Source organism: Platalea leucorodia, assembly GCF_965183815.1.
Source record: "Platalea leucorodia genome assembly, chromosome: Z".
Taxonomy (NCBI): domain Eukaryota; kingdom Metazoa; phylum Chordata; class Aves; order Pelecaniformes; family Threskiornithidae; genus Platalea; species Platalea leucorodia.
In genome coordinates this window covers 45,076,646-45,098,058 of record NC_138858.1, presented here as the reverse complement: position 1 = coordinate 45,098,058, position 21,413 = coordinate 45,076,646, and the positions used below count along the sequence as shown (strand labels likewise).

Sequence of the window (21,413 nt, the reverse complement as noted above, 5' to 3'; positions counted from 1 at the left end):
TTTATCTCTGCAAGGAACATGCTTCATGTAGAGAACACCAGTCTTCTTTTTCCACCCACATGCCGAAGCAAAAAAATTGAGGTGAATCCATATAAACTCCCAGTAGCTGTACAGCAGAAATCACAAAGTTCGAGTCAAATATATTTTTCCCTTTTTTCATCCACATCAAAGGCATGAATACAACAAGGCATTGTTAGTTGTGGTGGGCAAACTGAAGTCTGCTGATATAACAGATCAGGTTTTTAAGGCCTTTGTCTATGCAGAGTTACAATAATGCAGAAGCCAAATTGATTAGAAAGACAGGAGAGAAGAAAAAAATGATAGAAACTGAAAGAGAGAGAGAGAGAGAGAGAGAGAAGAGATACGTCTCAGTAATGTCTAAAAAGTCAATACTGTGTCTACAGATGGAGAAGTGCACATTGCTTGCCCTTTGAAAGCTTCTCCGCAACTTTGTCATTAATACTGTCAAAGTTAAGAACACATTTTAATGGAGTTCAGCGGCAGTTGAACACATTCATTCCCACAGCCCATAAGAAGAAATGCTAGGAGACTTTAGCCTAAAATATCCAAGTAGACTGGAGATGCCTTGGCCAAGTTCTGGAGGAGGGAATGGATTTCTTTGATGTTGAGCCTCATGTGAGGCTCCCGTTGCCAACAGCCCAGCATCAAGTCATACACTTCCTTGGGGCATGTGCGAGGTCGCTGCAGGACTCGGCCCTGAGTGATGCACTCAATCACCTATGAGAAATCACAAGGAAAGGATCAGCACAGCTGTGCCAACTACGTGGGGGTGACCCATGGAAGAGTTAATTGTTAATCGCCATAGCAGCCCCACTGGTGGCCGTTCAGCCAGCCAGCCCTGCCAAGGGCTTTAATTTCTGGGTAGATGCATGAGCAGTGGTATGTGATCTGGAAGAATCACTGTAATGTAAGTTGTCAAGGACCAATAACTCTCTGATGTTAAGTTCACCCATGTTGCCCCTTCCACTCATGAGGGAATGATAGCCAGGAAGTAATCCCATACCTCCTTTCTCTACCCACCTATCAACCTCACCTCATCTCAGAGGGAGGCTCAGTTTTCACCCTGCTCACACAGAGCACCAGTGCCTCTCCCTCCCTCCCTCCTTAAACTTACGAGTATCACTGTGGCTAATCTCTGGAAAGGAGTTACTTGTGACAGCCTGGAAATCAAGAGATCTCCAGATTACTTCAATCTATCCAAGAATGTTTTTTGGCAGCCACTCTGCAACAATGACATGTATGATACTGAATTGCAATCACCCAAAGCCCATTCAGGAGATAGCTAAGCTCCTTTTCATTGCCTCATGATCCTTCTCAATACCCAGAGCAGACTCTATCCTATACAAAGGAAAAAGCTAAATACCAACTGGTATAGTTCTGCTTGGACAACTTCCATCTACCCTGGGGAGAAAAGGGTGGAAAGGAAGAAATTCAACCACAAAGTTCATGACAATACCATAAATACCTGATATCAGGGGTTTTGCCTTTACTAAATAAATTTGTTGCTGTCCCTTCTCCAGAGAAGCTACACCAACAGTTAACCTGCCAGCCTTCCCAACGCAGTTTTAGAATGTATTACACACACCTCGTTGTTTGAGAGCTGATACCATGGCTGTTTGCCATAGGTAAAAATTTCCCATAATACAACCCCCAGGCTCCAGACATCACTTTCTGTGGTGAACTTCCTGTACATGATACTCTCTGGAGGCATCCAACGAATGGGTAGCATGGTGTGACCCCCAACCTGAGAAAAACAAATGAAAGAGTCAGAAATAATTCCTCCAGAGCCTTACAAGGAAGAGTATCAAGACGTTAAATAAGGAGAATCCATGGTTTCTTTTTTTCCCATCTGATACCATTCACTTTGAGGAGCTTTTAAGAACTAGGGATTCAGGGTCCAAACTCTTCTCCCCCCAACAATGACCACTACCATGATAGGTTTCTCAACAGAATCTCCAAAGACATTGTTTCTGAAGTGCAAACTCATCTTTAACATTTACTTGGTACACCCTACCCAAGGAACAGGAAGCTCTATAAAATTATTAATTAATTTAGCCTACCAACCCACTTTAAATTAGGCCAGTTTTAGTCTCCATTTTAACACTCAGGAAACTGATTCATGAAATGAAATCTGCACTGATGATTCTCCTAGAAACTCAGCAATATCAACTGAAATCCATGAAGACACAGTGGCCTGACTGCATGACACCGTAGGATCAGGTTCTCTATGGTTTAATATCCTAATTTTGAGTGAATTAAAGCAATGCCATTTCCTGTTGATAATTTCCAAAGTTAATGCATCAAATTATTTTGTTCCACATTAACTACCCAGTCCTACACAACTTTAAAAAAAGTTTCAGTCCTTTGGATATATTCCCTTGATAATAAACAACTTTTATGACATGGACTCCTTTGGCTGGGGCTGCACGGCTAGAAGGCGCGTCCCCTGGGTGGTGGATAGGGGATCCCTCTCTGGAGGGTGCACCGGATAAAATTGAAGAAGGTGCCGCGAACCAACGCAGCCTAAGGGAAGGCCACCCTGACAGAAAAACCACTGGCCCTCCAAGTCATGGGGGTTGGGCAGGAGGCCAACTACTTACTCCCGGAAAAAAAAATAAAAAGTTGCAGAAACGACGAGCATCAGAAATGGCGGGGATGGAGAAAATCGGTAACAAAGTGAGGAGGAGGAGATGGAGCTGGATCGGTCGTGTCCTGAGGGGGAAACCGACGGAAGACTGCGCTGTGGCCCTTGACTCCGGAGCACGCAGCCGCGGACCGATCGAAGTAGAAGAACGATGTTCGCGCCTTGTGTGCCTCCTGGCACTGAGAGAATTCAGATTCAGATTCAGATGACATGGACTCCTATCGCAAATCAACTCATGTTGAATGGGATCTTTCACTGAATGAATGCCTTTCTGAAAGTCTCTTATAACATTTTTCAGCTTCCCCAGAATGCTATACTTCCTTAAAATTAGGTTTCCTAACCTTAATTTAAATTTTAAGAAATCTCTTATTTCCAGTTTCTAAACAATTTATTGTTCCTGATCTGTCTCGTTCTGACTGGATGACATCAATAAAGAAATCCACTCAAGTACTTTTAAAATAGTGTAACTGCTGAGATACTGTGATACAGATATATAGATATTCTGATTACTTTTGCATCAAGACAGCTGTGAATATTTCCCAGGAAGTTAAAAAAAAAAAGGAAAGCTTTTTCAAGGACACCTGACTTCTGATTAACTATCATTTTCCTGTCTGAAAATGTCTTTAGTTACGAAACCACATTTGCACTTTCAAAATTCTGTCAGTTCAAAATATCTTTTCCCCTTGTGCGACTTTATACTTGTTGTTATAAAGAATGCCCTCCTTGTTCTCATGTTGAAACAGCAAATGGAAGGAAAACCCAATAGAAGTTCAGTCAGGGTTCACGTTATTTCTAAATCATGCAGAACATCCATTTCCAGCTATTTGTCAGTAATTCAGTGTTAGCGCAGCATACCAAAAACACAGCTACGGCTGTGAGAGCTCAACCCTGTTCCCTGCATCGCCACAAGTCAACATTCACCACTGACTCCATAAAAACAGAAAGTCATGCTAAAACTTTCATAGACTTGGTCTGTTACTAGGCTCTTCTTCTCCTCCGCCTACATCAGATGTCATGTGAGCAATGGAGGAGTATTTTTTGTTGGGATGCAGAAGGAAAGGCAGGGCTCGCGACTTCAGTTCCTGGCTACATTGCAGATTTGCATCTGACTCAATGCAGGTTGCTGTGCACAGGTTTCAGAGCCATTCAAAAGGGGACCTAGTTCCTGAGGCTTTCCACTTAAAAACATACACTTGAGCACTCTATTGACAGGAAATGGATACGCAGTTTCAAGTGCTTTGCTCAATTCAGTCCATTCGTCTCTGTGTTACAGGTTACCCCTCTGGCAGACAGACTGGCTGTAAGGCTCTCTGCATCAGTATTTTTAATCATCTTTGAATGAGAAGTCACTCGATGTGGAGAGTTTGAAATAACACGTGAGCACACTGAGATGCAAACAAAGCTTCAGTTTCCCACCTTATCATTACCTAAACTGACATGGCAACCAAACACCTCCGAACCACCACTTTCACCCCCATCTTGAGAGGTATTTCATTAGAAAGCCAGAAAAGCTAGTCCCTTAGAAACATGCAACCACATATACCCGGACAAAGGGCAAGTGCCATTAAAAGATGGTTAGTGACGAGAAGCTTTTGGTCTCATCAAATATTAAAATGGCATTTAGATCTGCTCATCATACAGCCTCTGCTACTCATTCTTTTCAACAAATTCTTTGACTCATTCCTTAAAAATTAATGAAAGCTATAAACAATAAAATACGTGTCTCTATTTTTTCTTATTTGTCGCATCTTACATCAAGAGATTTTGAAAAAGCAATTAAAAAATCCCACTGTCCAAATCTTCTTTTCCCATGGTTCCTTGCTACAGAACCACAGTGTATTTGTGGTAGGACTCTATGCTGAGTTTCCAACATCATTCAGTAAAATGAGTGACACGCATCTAGAGTGATGATGATAAATTGCCGCCAAATGATGGCTCTGCGATGAACTGATCTGTAACATCACAGACCTAGCTGTCTCTCTTTGCAGTCATAGCAAGACTGACTCATCAGTATTGACACTAAGAATTCGATTTACAGATAAGCATGAGCCACAAGGCTCTTTGGTGTTCTTCCCACATCATCTTGCCTGGAGCTGTGTCCATTTCTGTCCCCGAAGGCAGACGACTTCACTGGGCAGAGTACTTGTCCAGGATTGAGAAGTCTTGAGGTCTCTCCATCTCTATCATTGGCAATATCAATCATTTTAGGCAAAGTTATTTCCAATGCCTCAGCATCTTTGTGAAGATAATATTTAATGCCTTGCAAAGTATCAATAAAAGTATTATAAGGGGTGCTCTTCTTGCCAGATGGCATTGCAATGAAGACAGGTTGTCTGTGCAACACTGAGCATCACCTGTAGCAGGCTGACAATCTGCCTGTGGTTCGAAAGCATCTTCAGTTCAACTCAGGTTTCAGTTCAGCCACTTCAAAAACACAGGTCAGGGCCTGGCCAAAGGCGCTTTTTCTAAATGCACATTTCCTTCTCTATTAATGACCAGTGGTTAGTTACTGAGACAACAGTCACTCAGCTCAGAAAAGCATTAAGGGCTGTGTTAGGTATATGCTTAAAATGAAGGACATGTTTCAGAGCTTTCTTGAACTGAAGCCCGGGACTTGACACCACTGTTTGCAGGATGCCTGAAACAAACTGCCAGACAGTTGTGAGCTTCTTTTGATCTTTATTGGACTGTTGAGTCCAAGCGCCCACAGTTGTACCATAATAGCAGTGAAGAGAGGTGGAGTGCCTTTTTGCTGTTGTTGCCAAACCCACAGCAAGGCTAAGGGGTATTTTCCAAGAAGGACCAATGAAGGAAAACATGACTACACTGACCAAACTTTAAAGGTGCTGAGTGCTTCAAAAGGATGCCTTCTACGTATGCTTTAATAAGAAACGCAAGTATTACACAGGTCTCAGATATCATCAGCATTCTGCAGGATAAAGTCCCTGCTATGCACACTGTAATTGCAGTGCTGCTTGATACACATAATTTTAAAATGGTTGTGTGCTAAGCAGACTACAGTTGCAGGTAAATAACACCTTTATATTCAGTCTAGCTAAGGTTATGACAGGTTTAAAAGCATTGCAGTTTCAACTTAATATGCTATCACTTTAAAATCCATACTGCAGCTGTAAAAACGCTACAAAAATCACCATTTTATGGATACAAATTAGCGTATATTTTCTTGATGTTCACCTGAAAGCATCTGCATTATGACGGTTCATTTTTATTTGGACTTGCACTCGTATAGAACCTTTCTGGGACTTAAGTACTTGCTTCCAAATGTCAGTATATGAAAGCAAGCACTCCCTAGCCCAGCTGTAGCCTTGTATTACATTCACTAGTTGCTTTTACTAGCAGTATTGGGCTAGAATCTAAATCAGAAAGCCTGGTGAATTAGCTTCTGCAATGTGCAAACTACCCGCAGAGAGGAGACTGCTATGCCAGAGCAGTGAACTATGACATTCTCCAAGGAAGCACTTCCAAGGGGAAACCGCCACACTGTTCCACGTATGAAATGTTGCACTTTCAACAATGCAATGTCATTTCACTTGTCACGACTTTCAGCACTGATCTTTTAAACGAATTTAGCACTTTGAAAGGTGCCAGATAAGCCAACCTTGAACACTGTTTTCACCTATTCGCAAACGTCAAGCTTCAAGGATTGCTGTAGAAGCACCAGGTCTTAGCCTTGAAGTTTGCTTCTAGAGTTTGCTAAGTTTGTTCACTTTCTGACTTCACATGTTCTTTATCCTGCTTCACAGGCCCTAGGAAATGGTGAGGCTAGTCTAATGCAGAAATTTCAGTTTTAAGAAGGAAACCAGGCCTGTAGTACAAAATTCTGTGGAAGCTGACTTTTGTTGCCCAAGAGTCTGCACACATCCATCCATCCATCCATCCATCCATCCATCCATCCATCCATCCACCCACCCATTCAATGTGTTCTCTTGCACATTAATATTGCTGCTATAGAGAAGAGCCCTGAGTTGATTGTCATCAAGCTAAACACAGGCAATCACTGCAATTTCCCTATGCCAATTAAAAATGCATCTGTCGACACCCTGCCCTGATCACTGTTTCAACTTCTACTACCCAACTGCCATGGGAACTCAAAGCCCTGTTGCCTGATGTTTGTGAGCAAATGGGTATGCTCTCTTACAAAAAACGAGCAAATGAAGCCTTGTGCTCCTGCTGGGAACAGGAGCCTGTGGGTGGAGCCGGGGGAAGGCAACCTACAGAGATATGGAAGAAACAGGCTGTATGTGGGGCTTCACAGATAAGACACAAGCCACGGGCTGGGAAAAGGTGCAAGAAATAATGTTGCTAAGATGACCACTCAATCAGTTCACACCAGGTTTATGCCTTACTGATTTGTACCGTGAAGAGGGAGGTCTGAACGGAATGCATGCCAGCTGCGACCTGGTCTCACCATAGCAGCACTGGGGGCTGTGGTGCTGAGGGCATGACAAAGAACTTTAGGGCTCCAGACCCGTGCTGTAGGGTGCTGCAGGGGCTGACCAAAGGACAGGACAGGGACTAGCTGGAACAGGGTGTAATCTCTCTTCTTGCTAAATGCTGGTGGCTGTATTTGGAGAAGCTCCAGCACTCCTGGAGGGGACGTCAAATCCACTCCCCAGCTTTTGCAGGCGTCGTATTACATAATCCTTCCCCATTTTTTTCAATTTCTGGCTTTAAGTAGTTGATTACTCTGAATTCATGCAGTAAAAAGCACAGCAACCAATTGCATAGCCTTGGAAAACAGACTTCCTCATTTACGTTCAGCGTTCCCAGGTTCCCATGATTCCCACAGAGTGACATTGCAGTAATGTCTCACAACGCTTTGTATATTCTCTAAAGAGTAATGATGCTTTTTTCTGCCAACAGGATAAAAGTAATCTTTTTACTTTGTGAGCCCAGTGAACCTGAATGACTAACCCATGGGTTTCAGCCTTGATCCTGCCCAAAACCCTGTCTGGTTTGACTGCTGCATCTCCCCAGAGCCCTGCTGATCTCAGACCTTTTGCAATTCAGGGTGGTAGTCATGAAGGCAGCAACACAGTTCAGCCTATGCTTAAATTAACTGTCATGTGGCAAGTATAGACTCAGTCTCTTCAACTCAACTGGATCTTAGTTTGTCAAACTGGAACCAAGCTGTACCTTTTGATTCATTTGTTTACTCCCTCCTAAAAAAGCATCCTGTATACTTGCAGGATTACAGCATTTCAGGGTATTTTTCGCTATTTATGTTTTGGTCTTCTGACTTGTTTCCCCATCTCAGGATGATATAACTGCAAAGAAATGTTCTCTGCAAAAATTATCATGTCTTATTGCTAAAACTGAAAACCTCTCCTCTCTTGGTGAACATCTGCTCTTTCCCCCTCATAAAATGCTGGCAAATGTTTCTCTCAGCACAGGAAAAAATCAATAATTGTTATTTTCATTTCTTCCATGCCCTGGCCTTGCAGACAAAGTCAATGTGTCCTCTTAAAATATCATCAGTCCTGCCATGTCCACTTTCAGAAAAGCAATATATTATTTTCACAGTCATAACAAGCCATACCACTCCAGCACATGAGGTTACTGAATTATGAAATAAGGCAGATAATTAGGCAAAAGCTAAAGATGTGTCCTTTCATTTTCACTTTTAACCCCATTTTAGTTCATCTCTATTCAAAAGGGGCTTATGTCTAAATTTCTTAATTAATTCTACCAGTGGTCTTGTCAGAAAACTGAAACAATGTCTAGAACAACATTTATTACACTGTAAATTCTCTCTTCAGCTGTGCAACATCAGTTCAATATTGTGTGTCAACTTTGTGTCGCTAGAGATAAAATTCTTCTCATTAGTCTCTATGAAACCATGAGAGGTATGGAGAGGATGAAGAAAGACCAATTACTCAGTTTCATATAACGCAAGAACCAGAAGACAACAAATGAAATTTGTAAATGGCAGGTTCATAACAAAAAAAAGAGGCACTCCCTCACACCACATACAGTTGCTTGCGGAACTCAATGACACAAGATACTCCCAATCCCCAAGGCTTACCTGGGATCACAAAGTGATTAAACACACTCATGGAGGATAAAATCTGACAAGGGCTATCAAACACAAAGATACCATCTCTGGCCCAGGAAGTGCCTGAGCTTCAGAGTGCTGGAGGCTAAAAGAGTACATGAGGGAAACATTAATATATGCTTATCCTGTTTTCATACTATTCTGCAGGCACTGGTTACTCACAGTGACGGGATCCTGGCCTTTGGAGAAGCTACTCCTATGTTCCTATGTAGATGGGCCACACATTGCAACATGCAGTTCTTACCAAACTTCTCAACAATGATAATGGAGGGCTAGAAACAATTCTGCCGAAAGGGTGGAATGAAGGAGAGATATCACATGGAACTGAAATATGTGAATGACCTAATGTATCTTACAATTTGGCATCTTCCAAAGACCTTTTCAAATGCTAAGTTTAAAGGATATAGAAACTGTATCTATTGTTGTGTTTTACACAATACAATATCATATTGCGTCAGCCAAATATACAGGATAATTAATGAACTGTAGTAGTTATTGCATTAAGAGCACTTACTCTTCCAAGAAAGGAAGATGAAGTGCCCTGGAGGTAAGATCAGATGAGTGCTATGAAGAAGGTGACATGATTCACATCTCTGATTAAAAGAAATGTCCCCGATCAGAGGGACAGAAGGAGAGTTAACGGAGTAGAAATCTGCAGCACTGAAAAGTAATGGATTACAGCTCTTCAGTATCCCAGGACTAAGTGTGTATGAATGAAAAAAAGAACTCTATTCCTTTAAAATATAATTTCTTTTACTTTAAAATGAGAAAAATTTCTAGTGTTAAACAATAAATGATAATCTAAGGGAAAAGAAAGGGAGGTATACTGTGGTAAATTGAAAGGAAAGACAACTTCAACAGTGCATTTCAGTGAATTCACTTGACATCTAGATACGTTTCTGAAGACGGGAATTCAGGACCTTGGTGAAAAAGCAGGGAGATGGGATTACTATAAGCCAGAGAAGACTTGGAACGTTGAACCAGATGGCCTCTCCTTTCTAAAACACCTTATCTGCCATATCGTGTTCTGCCATAGCATACAGTTACCGATCACTCCAGCGGCACGACTCGCAACGCAGAATATTGAGCTCACGTGAAGTCCTGTGTTTTGCTTTACAAAAAGTTGTCACTATATCACTTGTACCCTACCACTGTTTCCACAGCTGAGTGTCTGCTGGTTGTACCAGTGGATGAAGAGAGGTATCAGGTACCAGCAGACAAGCAGCTGGAACAACTTAGGTTAAAATCCTCACAGGCTCTGGGATGATTATCTAGTGTGTCCAAGTCAACAGCAAAACAATTTTGCAATGCAATATTAATGAACTACAGCTACTGCCTTTCTGATTTTCAAGCAAACAGTTTACAAATATCAAATTCCACTTTTATAATAATCAGTAGCAGTAGTCTGGGCTAGCAGGGCCAAGGAGGTTTTAAAAATAATCTTTTACATGCATTGGAAAGCTGGCCTCTACAACTCTGTACCATAGTTGAAATCCTAACTTCTGTTTGCCTTTTTAAATAGGGGGTTTGAGGTGTAATGTGATGAGATGTTAGCTGAACTGCACAGTCAATATCAACAAGTAGCAGTTACTCAACGGCAGACTCTGAAAGCCAAGTATCATACCACATAAGCCAGTTTGTGTTCACTTGGAAATCTCTACTCCCAATGTCAAGTCTGAAAGCTATTTCTCAAGTACTGGAGATCACAACCTTTTCCTCTATTTATTTTACCAAAACCCACATTTTTTTCAAATTTACCGTAGGTTAACATAGCATGTCTGGGTCTATTGGTCATGTCAAATCACATCACAGAAGAAGCGGGGAGTAACAAAGCTTGGTTTGTTGCTTTACTTCTCCCTTGTGAGTCACAGAAGTGTTTCTATAATGCACATCGCATGGGAGCACCACAATTTTTAGTTGAATTGTCTCAGATGTTCCAGTTCTTTAAATTTTTTTAGATAGCCTCTCCCCCTTTCCCTGAGTGGTTAATTTATCACATGGCTTACAAATACCAAGACTAACAAACTGTCACACATATGTGAGGCAACAAAATGAGCAGAGTCTTTAGTTTCACAAATCCTAGGAATATGGGCAAACCTACTGAGTTCCCACAAGTGAAAGAGATTGTTTTGAACCATCAGTGCAAAAGGGAAATTAGTCGACCATTTTATGTCAGCTATTTTGGCTTGTTCACAGACTACCTGTATGATGCTGGGCAAGTCATGTCAGATCAAATCTGTCAACTACTAATTGCCTGAAGAGAGTTCAGAGATGTACTCTCTCCAGCTGGAAGCACCAAGAAGGCAGCGCAAGGATTCGTTAATTCAAAGGAGGACCAATAATCTTAGTATTTCAGAGAATTAGCAATTGCTCTCTTTTCTGTGAAGACTTACTGCTACTTGCCTAAAGAGAAGTATTATCACAGCCACAATCCTGATCTGTCTTCAGTGCCCACACTGGGAATGTTGTGTGACACTGATAGTGTCAACAGGCTAAGCTAAGTCTATGCAGATAGACAGCCACATCGGCAGGGACCTGAGGGAGGCTAAAATATACTGGTTCTCAGCCAGATTGCAAATGAACAATGCAATGGCAAGGTCCTTGTGCTCATTTTCCTTCTCTTCGGCAGTCTTAGTGATGTTTTCTGCTCCTTGCTTTCTCTGGGCCATAACTTGTTTACATAAACTGGAAAACACAAAAGTTTCACTAAAATAGAACAGAAAAAATTCTCTGTTGTTTTCCTTACATGAATTCTAGTTTTTGCCTCCTCACTTGTACCATGACATCATTCTGTGAGTTGAAACAGGCATGTGCTCTGAAATGAGGCATCCATCAAACAACGTGCAATATGATCATTAAAAACACCAGTAACTGCTATTACCGAAAAAAAAAATATTACTCATTCCTATGGAGCTTGCAAAATTCTAAATTGTTCTTATCAAATTCATATGTTGAATATTCCTCAAGCCATGCTTAAAATATTGTTCTTGGATACAAGAGCCAAAGTGTAGCCCAAGCAGTGATGAAATCATTTTATAGCTCTTGGCTGAATTTCTACACTGGTGTAAAGGGAGAATTTACACCAGCAGAGGGCTTGGAACCACAAATTTCGTTTTCAGTTTTGTATTTGGTTTTGGGTTTTTTCTTAATTCTTTTCAGTGCCTGTCTCTACCCTCAGCACTGTCACTTTCCATTTGGGAAACATTATAATGTGTTGTGTATACAATGGCTCTTGGAATTCACATGACCGCATTTGTTTTACACCAACACAGAGCTGTAAATTCTGCCTGTGATGCTGAAGCATCTTTCCTTCTGCCTCTAAAATGAGGCCAGATAATCTCCTGACATGCAAGCATTCGCAGAAGGTGTCAGTCTAGTAATCTAATTATCTAAAATTTCCCTAGGTGGATCCATTCCCTGATGGCATGTCATCAGGGTGGAGGTTTGGCTTTCTGACATAAAGCCTGTTGAACTTGCTCATTACTAGGTGATCCTGGGGAACAGAGGAAGATCACAGTGATCTTTGAAAGGATTTAAGACTGCACCAGTACTGCTGCATTTCAGGTAAGGGCTCTCTGAAGATTTAATACATACGGATTTCTACACCACACCACGGATTGTGCAATGTATTCCCCACATACTTCACCAAATGCTAGTGGTGTGTGGACAAAGGAGAAGAGGTGGGTGGGAAAGAAACACACAACTACACCTACTCTTTCTGCTTCTCCTTCACACATTTTGCAGTGGCCCAAGGGAGCATTCTGGAAAATCTTCCACCTCCTCCTAGGATGAAGCTACTCCTTACTGTAACCACGCAGACCTGAGGTGGTTCCTTCCCCATGCAAGCTCACCTTCCTCGCTGGATGAATAAGAATCCTATTAAACATTGAGTCCTCTGCTTGCTGCACTGCTGTAATATAATAATTAATTCAAAATCAACGCATAAACGTAATTTTAGTTTCACTGCTCAAATAAAAGTAGGATCTGAAGTAAAACTGAGACCTCAAAGGTTAGATGCCCCATTTTTTTAAAAACAGGCTGCAATTTTAAATCAAAGTAGTTAGAACAGTCATTTTGTTTTTTGCGATCTCTATGGTTAAAGCGCAGGTCAACTGTACGATCTGCAATATAAATCTTACATGCAGCATTCCCAGACTCCAGAGTTGCCTAGATTCAAGGAGGTCCTGGAGACATTCAAAATAAGCCAAGTGGGAAATGAATGTCTCATATTGTTAAGACAACATATTTCAATTTGTTTGGGGTTTTCTGAGATTGTCTACAGCCCCAATGTTTTGGACAGTTCAGGAATACTTCCGGCTAGGACTCCCAAATCAATATCTGTAAAAATCTGGTACTATAACAAGTCATATTTAAATTAGGCCAGCAGTAGCCCTAATACTGTTTTTGAGTCTTTGTACTTCAGAATATTTTTCATTTGCTTCAGATGAAAACTTTTGAAATAATATTGTTCCATAAAGCCTGCATTTCCTTTTAAAGTCACGCTACTTTATAATACTTTTTTGACATGTTTAGGATGATCCACACAGAGCATTGTCAAATGCACTCAATGATGTTCTTATTAAAATGTTATGTGCTTCGGGCCTTAGTGTATAGTTTTCTTTGTTTTCTTGCCAGGCAAATCTATTATTCTTTCTGTATACTATGCTGTCACCTTCGCCTAACCCTGCATTCTGGCCTCTGTGGTCATTTCCTTTGAACACGTCCCTGGATCTTGTAATCATCAGGATATTTTCATTTTATGGTTCACCGTGGCCTACAGGAAGGGAGTGGTTCTGGGGTTCCCATTAGCCTTGACCCCATACTTAGGCTGCCACCCCACTTTATTTTCTTTTCCTCTCTGCCAGATAGGAGTTCCCCTTCAAGACCCTTCAGTCATTGAGCTAGCTAAGAGACTTCTATTAACAAAAAGCAGATGTACCACTAAATTCTCTCCTGAAAGGATCTTCCTCCTACCATACGGATTTTGAGTTTGGAAACCCACTGTATTGTGCAAGACCCATTCTGTATGAATCCTCCAGCCTTCCAGGACCTCCAAGTGTTATACAAGTCTCATGTTCATTTTATCAGTTGGCTTATCACTGACTAGCTAACACTGACAAAGGAGGGTACCTTGGAGCATGGCAATTCCATATGAATCCTGACATTTTAAATGAATGTCCTCCAAGTTGCTGAACAGTGTATTTGATCTGCTTTAATTTGCTTTTCAATTCTTTTGAACACTTTGCATAGTTATCCCTGTATGAGTGACTGGGTGCTCTGTTGCTGAGAACCATGAACTAGGTGGTGAAGGAACGGGATTAATGCAAGATCATGAAGAGTCCATCACAAAATGTATGCCACTTTATTTTGACATGTTACCTACATCTACTTACATAGGATAATATTTATAGCATGATAGTAAAGGCACTGCAGTGTATTTGGTAAGGGTACTTAAGTCTTACTGAGATCTCACTGTTATGGTCAGTATGACACCTTTGCTGGCAAGTGAGAGGTGGCTCCAGTTTTCTGTGAGAATTGTTGAGCTAGGGAAATAGTCAAGTGGGAGTTAGCCATTTTAAACCCCAAAATAATGCTACATGTACTTTCTTTGCCTGTTTTGAAGAGATAACAGTGAGTATCATATGTGAGCCAATACAGACCATGCTTCAATCAGACAGGAATTAAGTCTGACAATTCCTGAACAAAATTCAATCTGACTTCTTACTCTGTAAGGACAGACAGCTTCCCAGTGTCCATGTCCTCCTGTGACAGGCCTGACACAATAATGGCAGAAGGAAGTTATAGGTTCCAAGACTGTTCTGGCTCTAGAGAAAGCAGGGGAGAACCTTCCCTGTTAAATGAACCTGTTACGGGTTACTACCCTTGATGGGCACTTACTCAAATAAGGGCCTCTTTATGCTCAGCAGGAGAACTTTAATGAAGAAACATCTACTAAATGAAGCAACAACTCAACAGCCTAGCCCAGGAGAATGAGGAAAGGAATCAAGATGAAGACCAATAGAAGAGAAAAGAGGGTGTGGGGATGGGAGGAGCACAGAGGGTGAACAGGAGCTGGGAAAAAAAGCAAAATGGTCACAACAATAGACCATGGCACACAGGAATGGATGACCAGTCAGCCTTCTATCTATTGCAAAGTGTCTCCAATAAGCAAGCACATAAGCGGTCACCAGTGAGCACTATGTCCCACATAACCCTCTTACTTACTGCACTCAGTCCCCTTATGGATGGGCTGAAGCCTGGGAAGACTTTCAGCCCTAATCTTGCATGTGCCTTTCAGTTACTTCAGTAAATACCCAGTAACATTAACAGCCTCCTGCATAAGGTGACCAATGGTCAAAACACTGCCAAGTTACGAGAAGCCTCAACCCTTTTCTGCTTCAGTGAAAGGAATTCAATATTCAGGATGAACGCTGCTGAAAAGAACACAATGTTCAGAATGAGAATAATAAAAATCATTTCACCTCTCCAGCATGTATGACACAAGAACTGCAGTGTCCTTGCTCATCTGTTTTTCCTCCGTGAGAGAGGGGTATGGAATAAAAGAGAGTAAGGCAGAACCGGTACCTCTTCTAAGAGAACACAGAGGCAGCTTTCCACTGCCCTGCAGGACCCCATGGGCCCTTACTGGTGGGAGGCAAGGCAACTTCCACTGGCTCCTGGGGGATTTCACAGGTTGTGAGTGGCTGTCAGAAAGCTCTTACGAAATTGTGCTTTTCAGCTGTCACCACGAGAAATAGGGCTTTCCCCTGAGTCAGGGAGCACAGTCTCTTGGGGCAAGCCTCTGGGCTCTCCTCAGGGGAAACTCAGGCAGAGGTTTGGGGAAAGAACCACAGCACGCAGACTGACCCCAAATTTCTAGGGGTCTTGGGATTACGTCTGCCACCACAGGGAGTTGTTCCCTCCAAAACAGTTAATGCATTTGCATTCTGTCTTGCAGCAGAAGCACAGCTTTTGGTTACTCTGCATTTGCATCAGGAATTTCTTTCTTTCTTTCTTTCTTTCTGCAATGTCTAACACTGGACCAACAATCCTTTATCATTACTATCCATGACCTTGTTCTCTGAGAAGCCTAAGCTGAAATACACAACTGGCAATTTCAGCACCTGTAAATATCTTTATTATTTCTGTCCAAGGCTTACATTCTGTGATCATGCTCTAGCGCTAAGGGTGAAATTAATCTCTGTGGGGCCATGCTAAGGCCATGCCATGCAAGTTACTCATGATGCTCTCAGCTGGAGGGCAAGGAAAGAGCTACTACACACTTTCTGCTGATTATTAGCACTGGGACGGATGCCAATCACTACAAGTGTATTTGCCACAAATTAATCTCCAGAATAATTAATTTTAACATGATATAGTAATAGAAAAATCTTCTTATCATTCATATTGTCAAGACTTTTAATATTTAATGATATTTAAGATTTAATATTTGATGTTAATACTATAAAATACTATCACTGTTAATATTAATTATGAGAATAATAGGTATTATATATGCAAAGAAAGAGAAAAAATCCACTAACTTATAAAAGACAGATGCATCTGTAAGCATGAGCTGGCACACAGGTTCTAGAATTCAACCTTTTTCTACTATTCTAAAGAAATGGATAACATTTTTATGTTGTGCAATCATATCCCGAAGCCGTCTATGTGGAACTGAGTCCTAGACTTTTTTGTTCTGTATTGCCAATACAAAGAAGAAGAGAGAAGAATTCTCACTGTAAAGGACGAGATGGTTGTATTTAGTCTAAGGACTGATTGATAGAACAATCACAATAACTTTTGACTATCGCACTAATACATTGTGATTCAGAAGTACCAGAAGCAGCAGAGTCTAAGGATGAGGTAAACAGAATAAGACTCAACAAGGCAGCAGAAAAGTTCACCTTTTACTTCTTCTGCACTGAGAACATCTCCCCTTAAGCTTCTCTTTCGCAAAAAATCCAAACTGATTTATGCAAACTTCTCCCTAGGCTACTTAGAGTTGCCTTGTTAGTCTATTCAACAAAACCACAGTGGCCAAAAAAGAAGCTCTGCTCTTTGTGAGAATTATTGATGTTTTGAAATGCCTTTGATTCTGTATCAGACAAAAGTACTGAACATTTTCAAGAAAATGAAATATTTGGAACAGTTTTGAGCAAGAGATTTTGAAATGAAAAAATGTTGATGTTTTCCAGCAAAACAAAACAGCCAGATGCTCCCAAAAGATTTCAGTTTGAACGGAAACTTAAACCAAAATGTACTCAGATAACTAAAAATAAAATGTGACTGATATTCAATTTAGGTCACACATTCTACAGCGTTTTTTTTATATTGTGCATCCTCTAAATTGGTTCTGAAGTGAAGCAAAGACCTACAGAAGTCTGTTAAGAAAAATCTCAGCAGTGTCTGCTGCTGGAGGGCTGGGAGGTGGAAAGGAACGCTATGCTTTTGGAGGGAAGCTTCCTGCAGCCAGTGGCACCTCCTTGAGGGAGCCCAACATTCAGGGGACTCCCAGGGTGTTTCAGGCCCTGGGCAGTTTGGCATAGTGAGAGGTTGGCAGGGGCACGAGATGCAGCTCAATGAAATACCACTAGTCTCTAAATTATTTCCATTATAAATTCCAGGAGGAATTCGTGGAGGAATTCTTCCTCTACTTAAAACTGCTCCATGTACAACTCAGATACTCAAGATCTGCACTGAGGGAAGGCACATTTTACAGAGATTCACAGGAAAAAACAAACAAACAAACAAAGCTTCACACAAGATCAATAAACCATGTCTTAAAACAATTGGATCCCAGATAAAGGACTAAAACATACTATAGGGAAAAAACATATATTGGGAAGGGAATGGATTATCTTACAGCCTAAACAAAAACAAGCAACAACAAAATGATTAATTAATAGGCAAATCCTTCTGAAATTTCTCTAGCCAGATTCTTTCCATGGAAAGTGAAATAATGGGAGAAAGTGATCAGCAGTTGTTAAAAAGAAGATCAAAATCTGAAATAGCACCAGCCAATGCCCTACTAAGATACTTAAAATACTTTCCTTTTAGAGATTAAATGTTTTAGCACATCCGTATCACAACAGAATTAATCCCTCTAACAATCTCTGACTGTGATTTTACATTGTCTGTTCAGAAACATCGCAAAACATTTCTAGCTCCTGTATAGCTGCATAAAATACATGCAGCTCGGACTGAAATACTGTCAATCCAGGATAAAATATTGCAACCATTCAACAGAATAGAGAAATCTAAAAAAAACAAAACAAAACAAAAACAGACTAGGCCAAGAAATGGAGAGAAAGAACATGTCCAACAGAAACTGGATGCTCTACAGGAGGGGGCAGCATGTCACTCGGCATCACAACTGGAATCTAGCAGAGCCCTGTTGTCTGTTCCCGTGAAAATGCACCCTGGTGTCCAAACTGCATCTTTTCTGAAAGTCATGTCCTGCCATGCGCTACAAGCTAAGTGGCAGCAGAGAAAATATCGTATCTTCATCTGATTTAAGATCCCCATCTCCTTCCCCTCTCTGCAGCTCTCCAGCTGAATGTTACCATGATATCTGACTGGTTATCATCAAATGCACAAATTTCAGAATGCGTAGTTTTTGTCCCTGTTCCTGCCCAACAGGAAATTATGGGTTTCACTGTTTCTGGGGCATTTAGCTTGTGGGGTGTGAATGATGCCAGATAGCTCATCTGTGAGACAGCAGGCCCGTGTCCGCTGTGGGACCCTCCTTGCTGCCCCAGCCAGGGGCAGCTGCGCTTCAGCTCCTGCCTGCTGCAGCAAAATGCCTGCGATTCCATCTTCCCTGGTCCGCTGTGCAGCCAGGGCACCCCTACTGCTGCCCGCCTTTGCGAGCACTGCCTGCCAGGGCAGCCCTGGCCCTGCATACTAATTGGCACATTTAATGACTTTCTCTTGCTCCTGTCTCCTCCTGAGCTGCCGTCTGGGAGCAGAGGAGCCCGGCTGCCATGGAAACAGAGCCTCCAAACGCCCTGAACCTGCTGTACCAACCTTTGGAGAAGATTCCGGTGGTGAAGCTCAAAAAAGGGGATGCTCGAGGGGGCGTAAAGGCGGAGGAGTGGGAAGGGGTAATGCTGGCCACGGCAGGAGCGGGTCTGGGCTGTTCTGCCAAGGCACTGCACAAGCTGAGCATACACTGGCCATAAAAAAGCAGACGTTCAGGGGAAAAACAGATTAACCCTCTATTACCTACATTTTTCTTCAAAATGTTTCAAATTCTTCTCAACCCCCTCCCTCCCATCCACTTACAGTCAGGATCAAATACCCTAATGCATGCACAGGCCATGTCATCAAAGGGGTTTTGATAATCCCAAATATGACTCACACATCTGAAGGACTGTTTGTAGCCAGAAAGAGTGCTGATTATGGTGAGCGAAAGGTTCAAGCAGGCCTCAGACCCTCCACAGCACGAGCTGGCAGAGAACAAACCCCTGCCTAGGCAATAAGGCTGTGATCCTGTGCCCAGCCTTTCAGTCTTGCCTCCTTTTCCCAGGCTAGCCACGGGACTGCAGTCGCATAGAAATGCAGCCTTTGTGGCACCGTCTGTGTGCGCGGATGGCTTTTCTGAGCAGGCACCTAATTCAGCTCCAGCTCTGTGTCCAAAAACTTTCTGGACCTCACTTCAGGCCATGTGGCAATGGGAACTGCACTTTTGTCCTCAGTTCTGCCTCCTGAGGATTTCTGGGCATTCTGGGTTAAGGTGAGTGTACATTTAAATCTGAGTTAGCACCCAAATTTCAGCCTTCGAAGGGCACCTTCACTTGCACCCAGTCTCCTTGTAAGCTTTCAGGCCAAGGAGAATCTCCTTGGGTGTCTTTTTTCCAAGCAAAGTTCTCCATGGTATGATTTATTCATGCAGAGAGCCCTCAGAGGTCAATAAAACTGGCGTGCTCCCAAAAATACACAAACAAACAGAACAAGGAAGAAAAAACGCCCACTGTTCTTTTCGTGGAACATTCAGAAAATTTTAGACTGGGTCAGCACTTTTCTGAAGATTAGATGGAGCTGATTATGTCCCAGGCAGACCCTCTCATGCAAGGGACATAACAAATGTTTCAACTCTCATTCTCTGTCCCAACCTCTCGAACAACCAGTTCGAGCTGGGAATTCCAGCTGGGAATTTACTTCAGATCCAACTCAGAATGCACCGTGCCATGAAGCAGTGCAGGGTTTTGGAGCTGAAGTACCCAAGATGCCCAACAAAGGTCCTGCTTGCTATTCCTGTGAAGCAGCCGGATCTATCGCAGCACAGGCTGGGGAGCACAGGGAGACAGGTCTTAGGCATGACGACTAAGGCCAGCACAACCTGCTTCCCACAGGGATGCTTCCTCTTTAACTAAGACCAGAAAAAGGAGACTTCTGCTTGCATTTTTTCTTTTAGGGACTTTATGTTGTCTTGCACCTGATCTTGCCATTAAGGAGATAGAATTCCCACTGACTTGAAAAAGAAGAGGACTGCCCTATTATAAATTCCAATACTCTAGGTATGTCACACATGAGTTGCTACTACAGCACAAATTGGTACATAAAAGATAAAGAACTGCAGAAGGAGTGTTTGCAAGTCACTTACAAGAATGCCTAACCTAAGAGAGAAAACTGTTTTACGAGGTTTGCAGCATTCATGTTAGCCTCCCCTCTCACACAACTGAGAGTGATTTTATTAAATAAGAAATAATGTTTGAAACAGAAAATGTTAGGGGATTACAGGAAGGGAAAAAGATTTTTTTTCAAGCAAATAGAGAAGTTGGTTGTTAATGTTATCAGGACCAAATGGCATTCACCTGAGTCTGAAGGTATGCAGGTGGGGAACTGCAGGTGTATGACTATCATTAAAAAGAGCAACTGTGCCAGAGAGCTGATGCATGGATAAAAACGGTCTGTCTGTATCTTTCTGAGCAGAGTGGGAAACAAAAGCTTCTGTAGAAAGGGATCCCACTCTGCCAGCCTAGTGGTGGCCCACAGGGGAGTCAGATGAATATGAACAAAGGTGATCCAGCAGACAAAGCACATGTGGATTTTCAAAACACTTTTGATAAGGCTCTACGTCAAAGGTTATTAAAAAAACTAAGTTGCTGCAGGGTTTAGGAAAGGCCTTTTTATGGATTGAAGGCTGGTTAAAGGACAAGAAGCAGCAAGTAGGACTTCAAGGTCACTTCTCAGGATAGACAGTAGGCAGTAGTGGAGTCCCCAGAGATCAGTGTCAGGACCAGCTACATTCAACATCTTCGTCAACAGCCTGGAGACAGGAGAGCATTGTCAATTAGTCCAAGCACGGGGATGATACTAAGCTCTTGGAGAGGCTTTTGTGAGAAGGCTCTCACAAAACAGAGAGAGCGGGCAGCAGATGAGCGTCAATGCAGTGAACTACGTGAATGACAAATAGGTGTAACAACCTAGTAACCTATGTTTACACCCAGCGCTGGCAGCTACGACTCGGGAAGGAGATTTTGGAGCCATCTCTGACACCAACAGCTCAGTGAGCAGCAGCTGCCAGAAGAACTCAAGACATTGAGCATCACCAGCACAGGTGCTCACAACATGGCACAGGGTGTAATTCTGCCACATTACACAGCCATGGGCCCCCCACAGCCTTTAGTGCTGTGTGCAGTTCTGGCCTCCACAGATCAAGGAGGA

At 42.2% G+C, this 21,413-nt stretch overlaps 1 protein-coding gene across 1 annotated transcript in view; it reads right to left on the bottom strand.

The window, feature by feature from the left end:
* Window positions 1–552: 552 nt before the first annotated feature.
* NTRK2 (neurotrophic receptor tyrosine kinase 2) overlaps window positions 553–21,413 on the bottom strand; it is a gene marked incomplete at both ends in the record, with an annotated part of 205,460 nt that continues 184,599 nt past the window's right edge. The window contains 2 exons of the mRNA XM_082335628.1: window positions 553–738; window positions 1,607–1,765. Of these exons, the coding sequence (XP_082191754.1) occupies window positions 553–738; window positions 1,607–1,765 (345 nt within the window). The remainder of the gene's footprint in view (window positions 739–1,606; window positions 1,766–21,413) is intronic.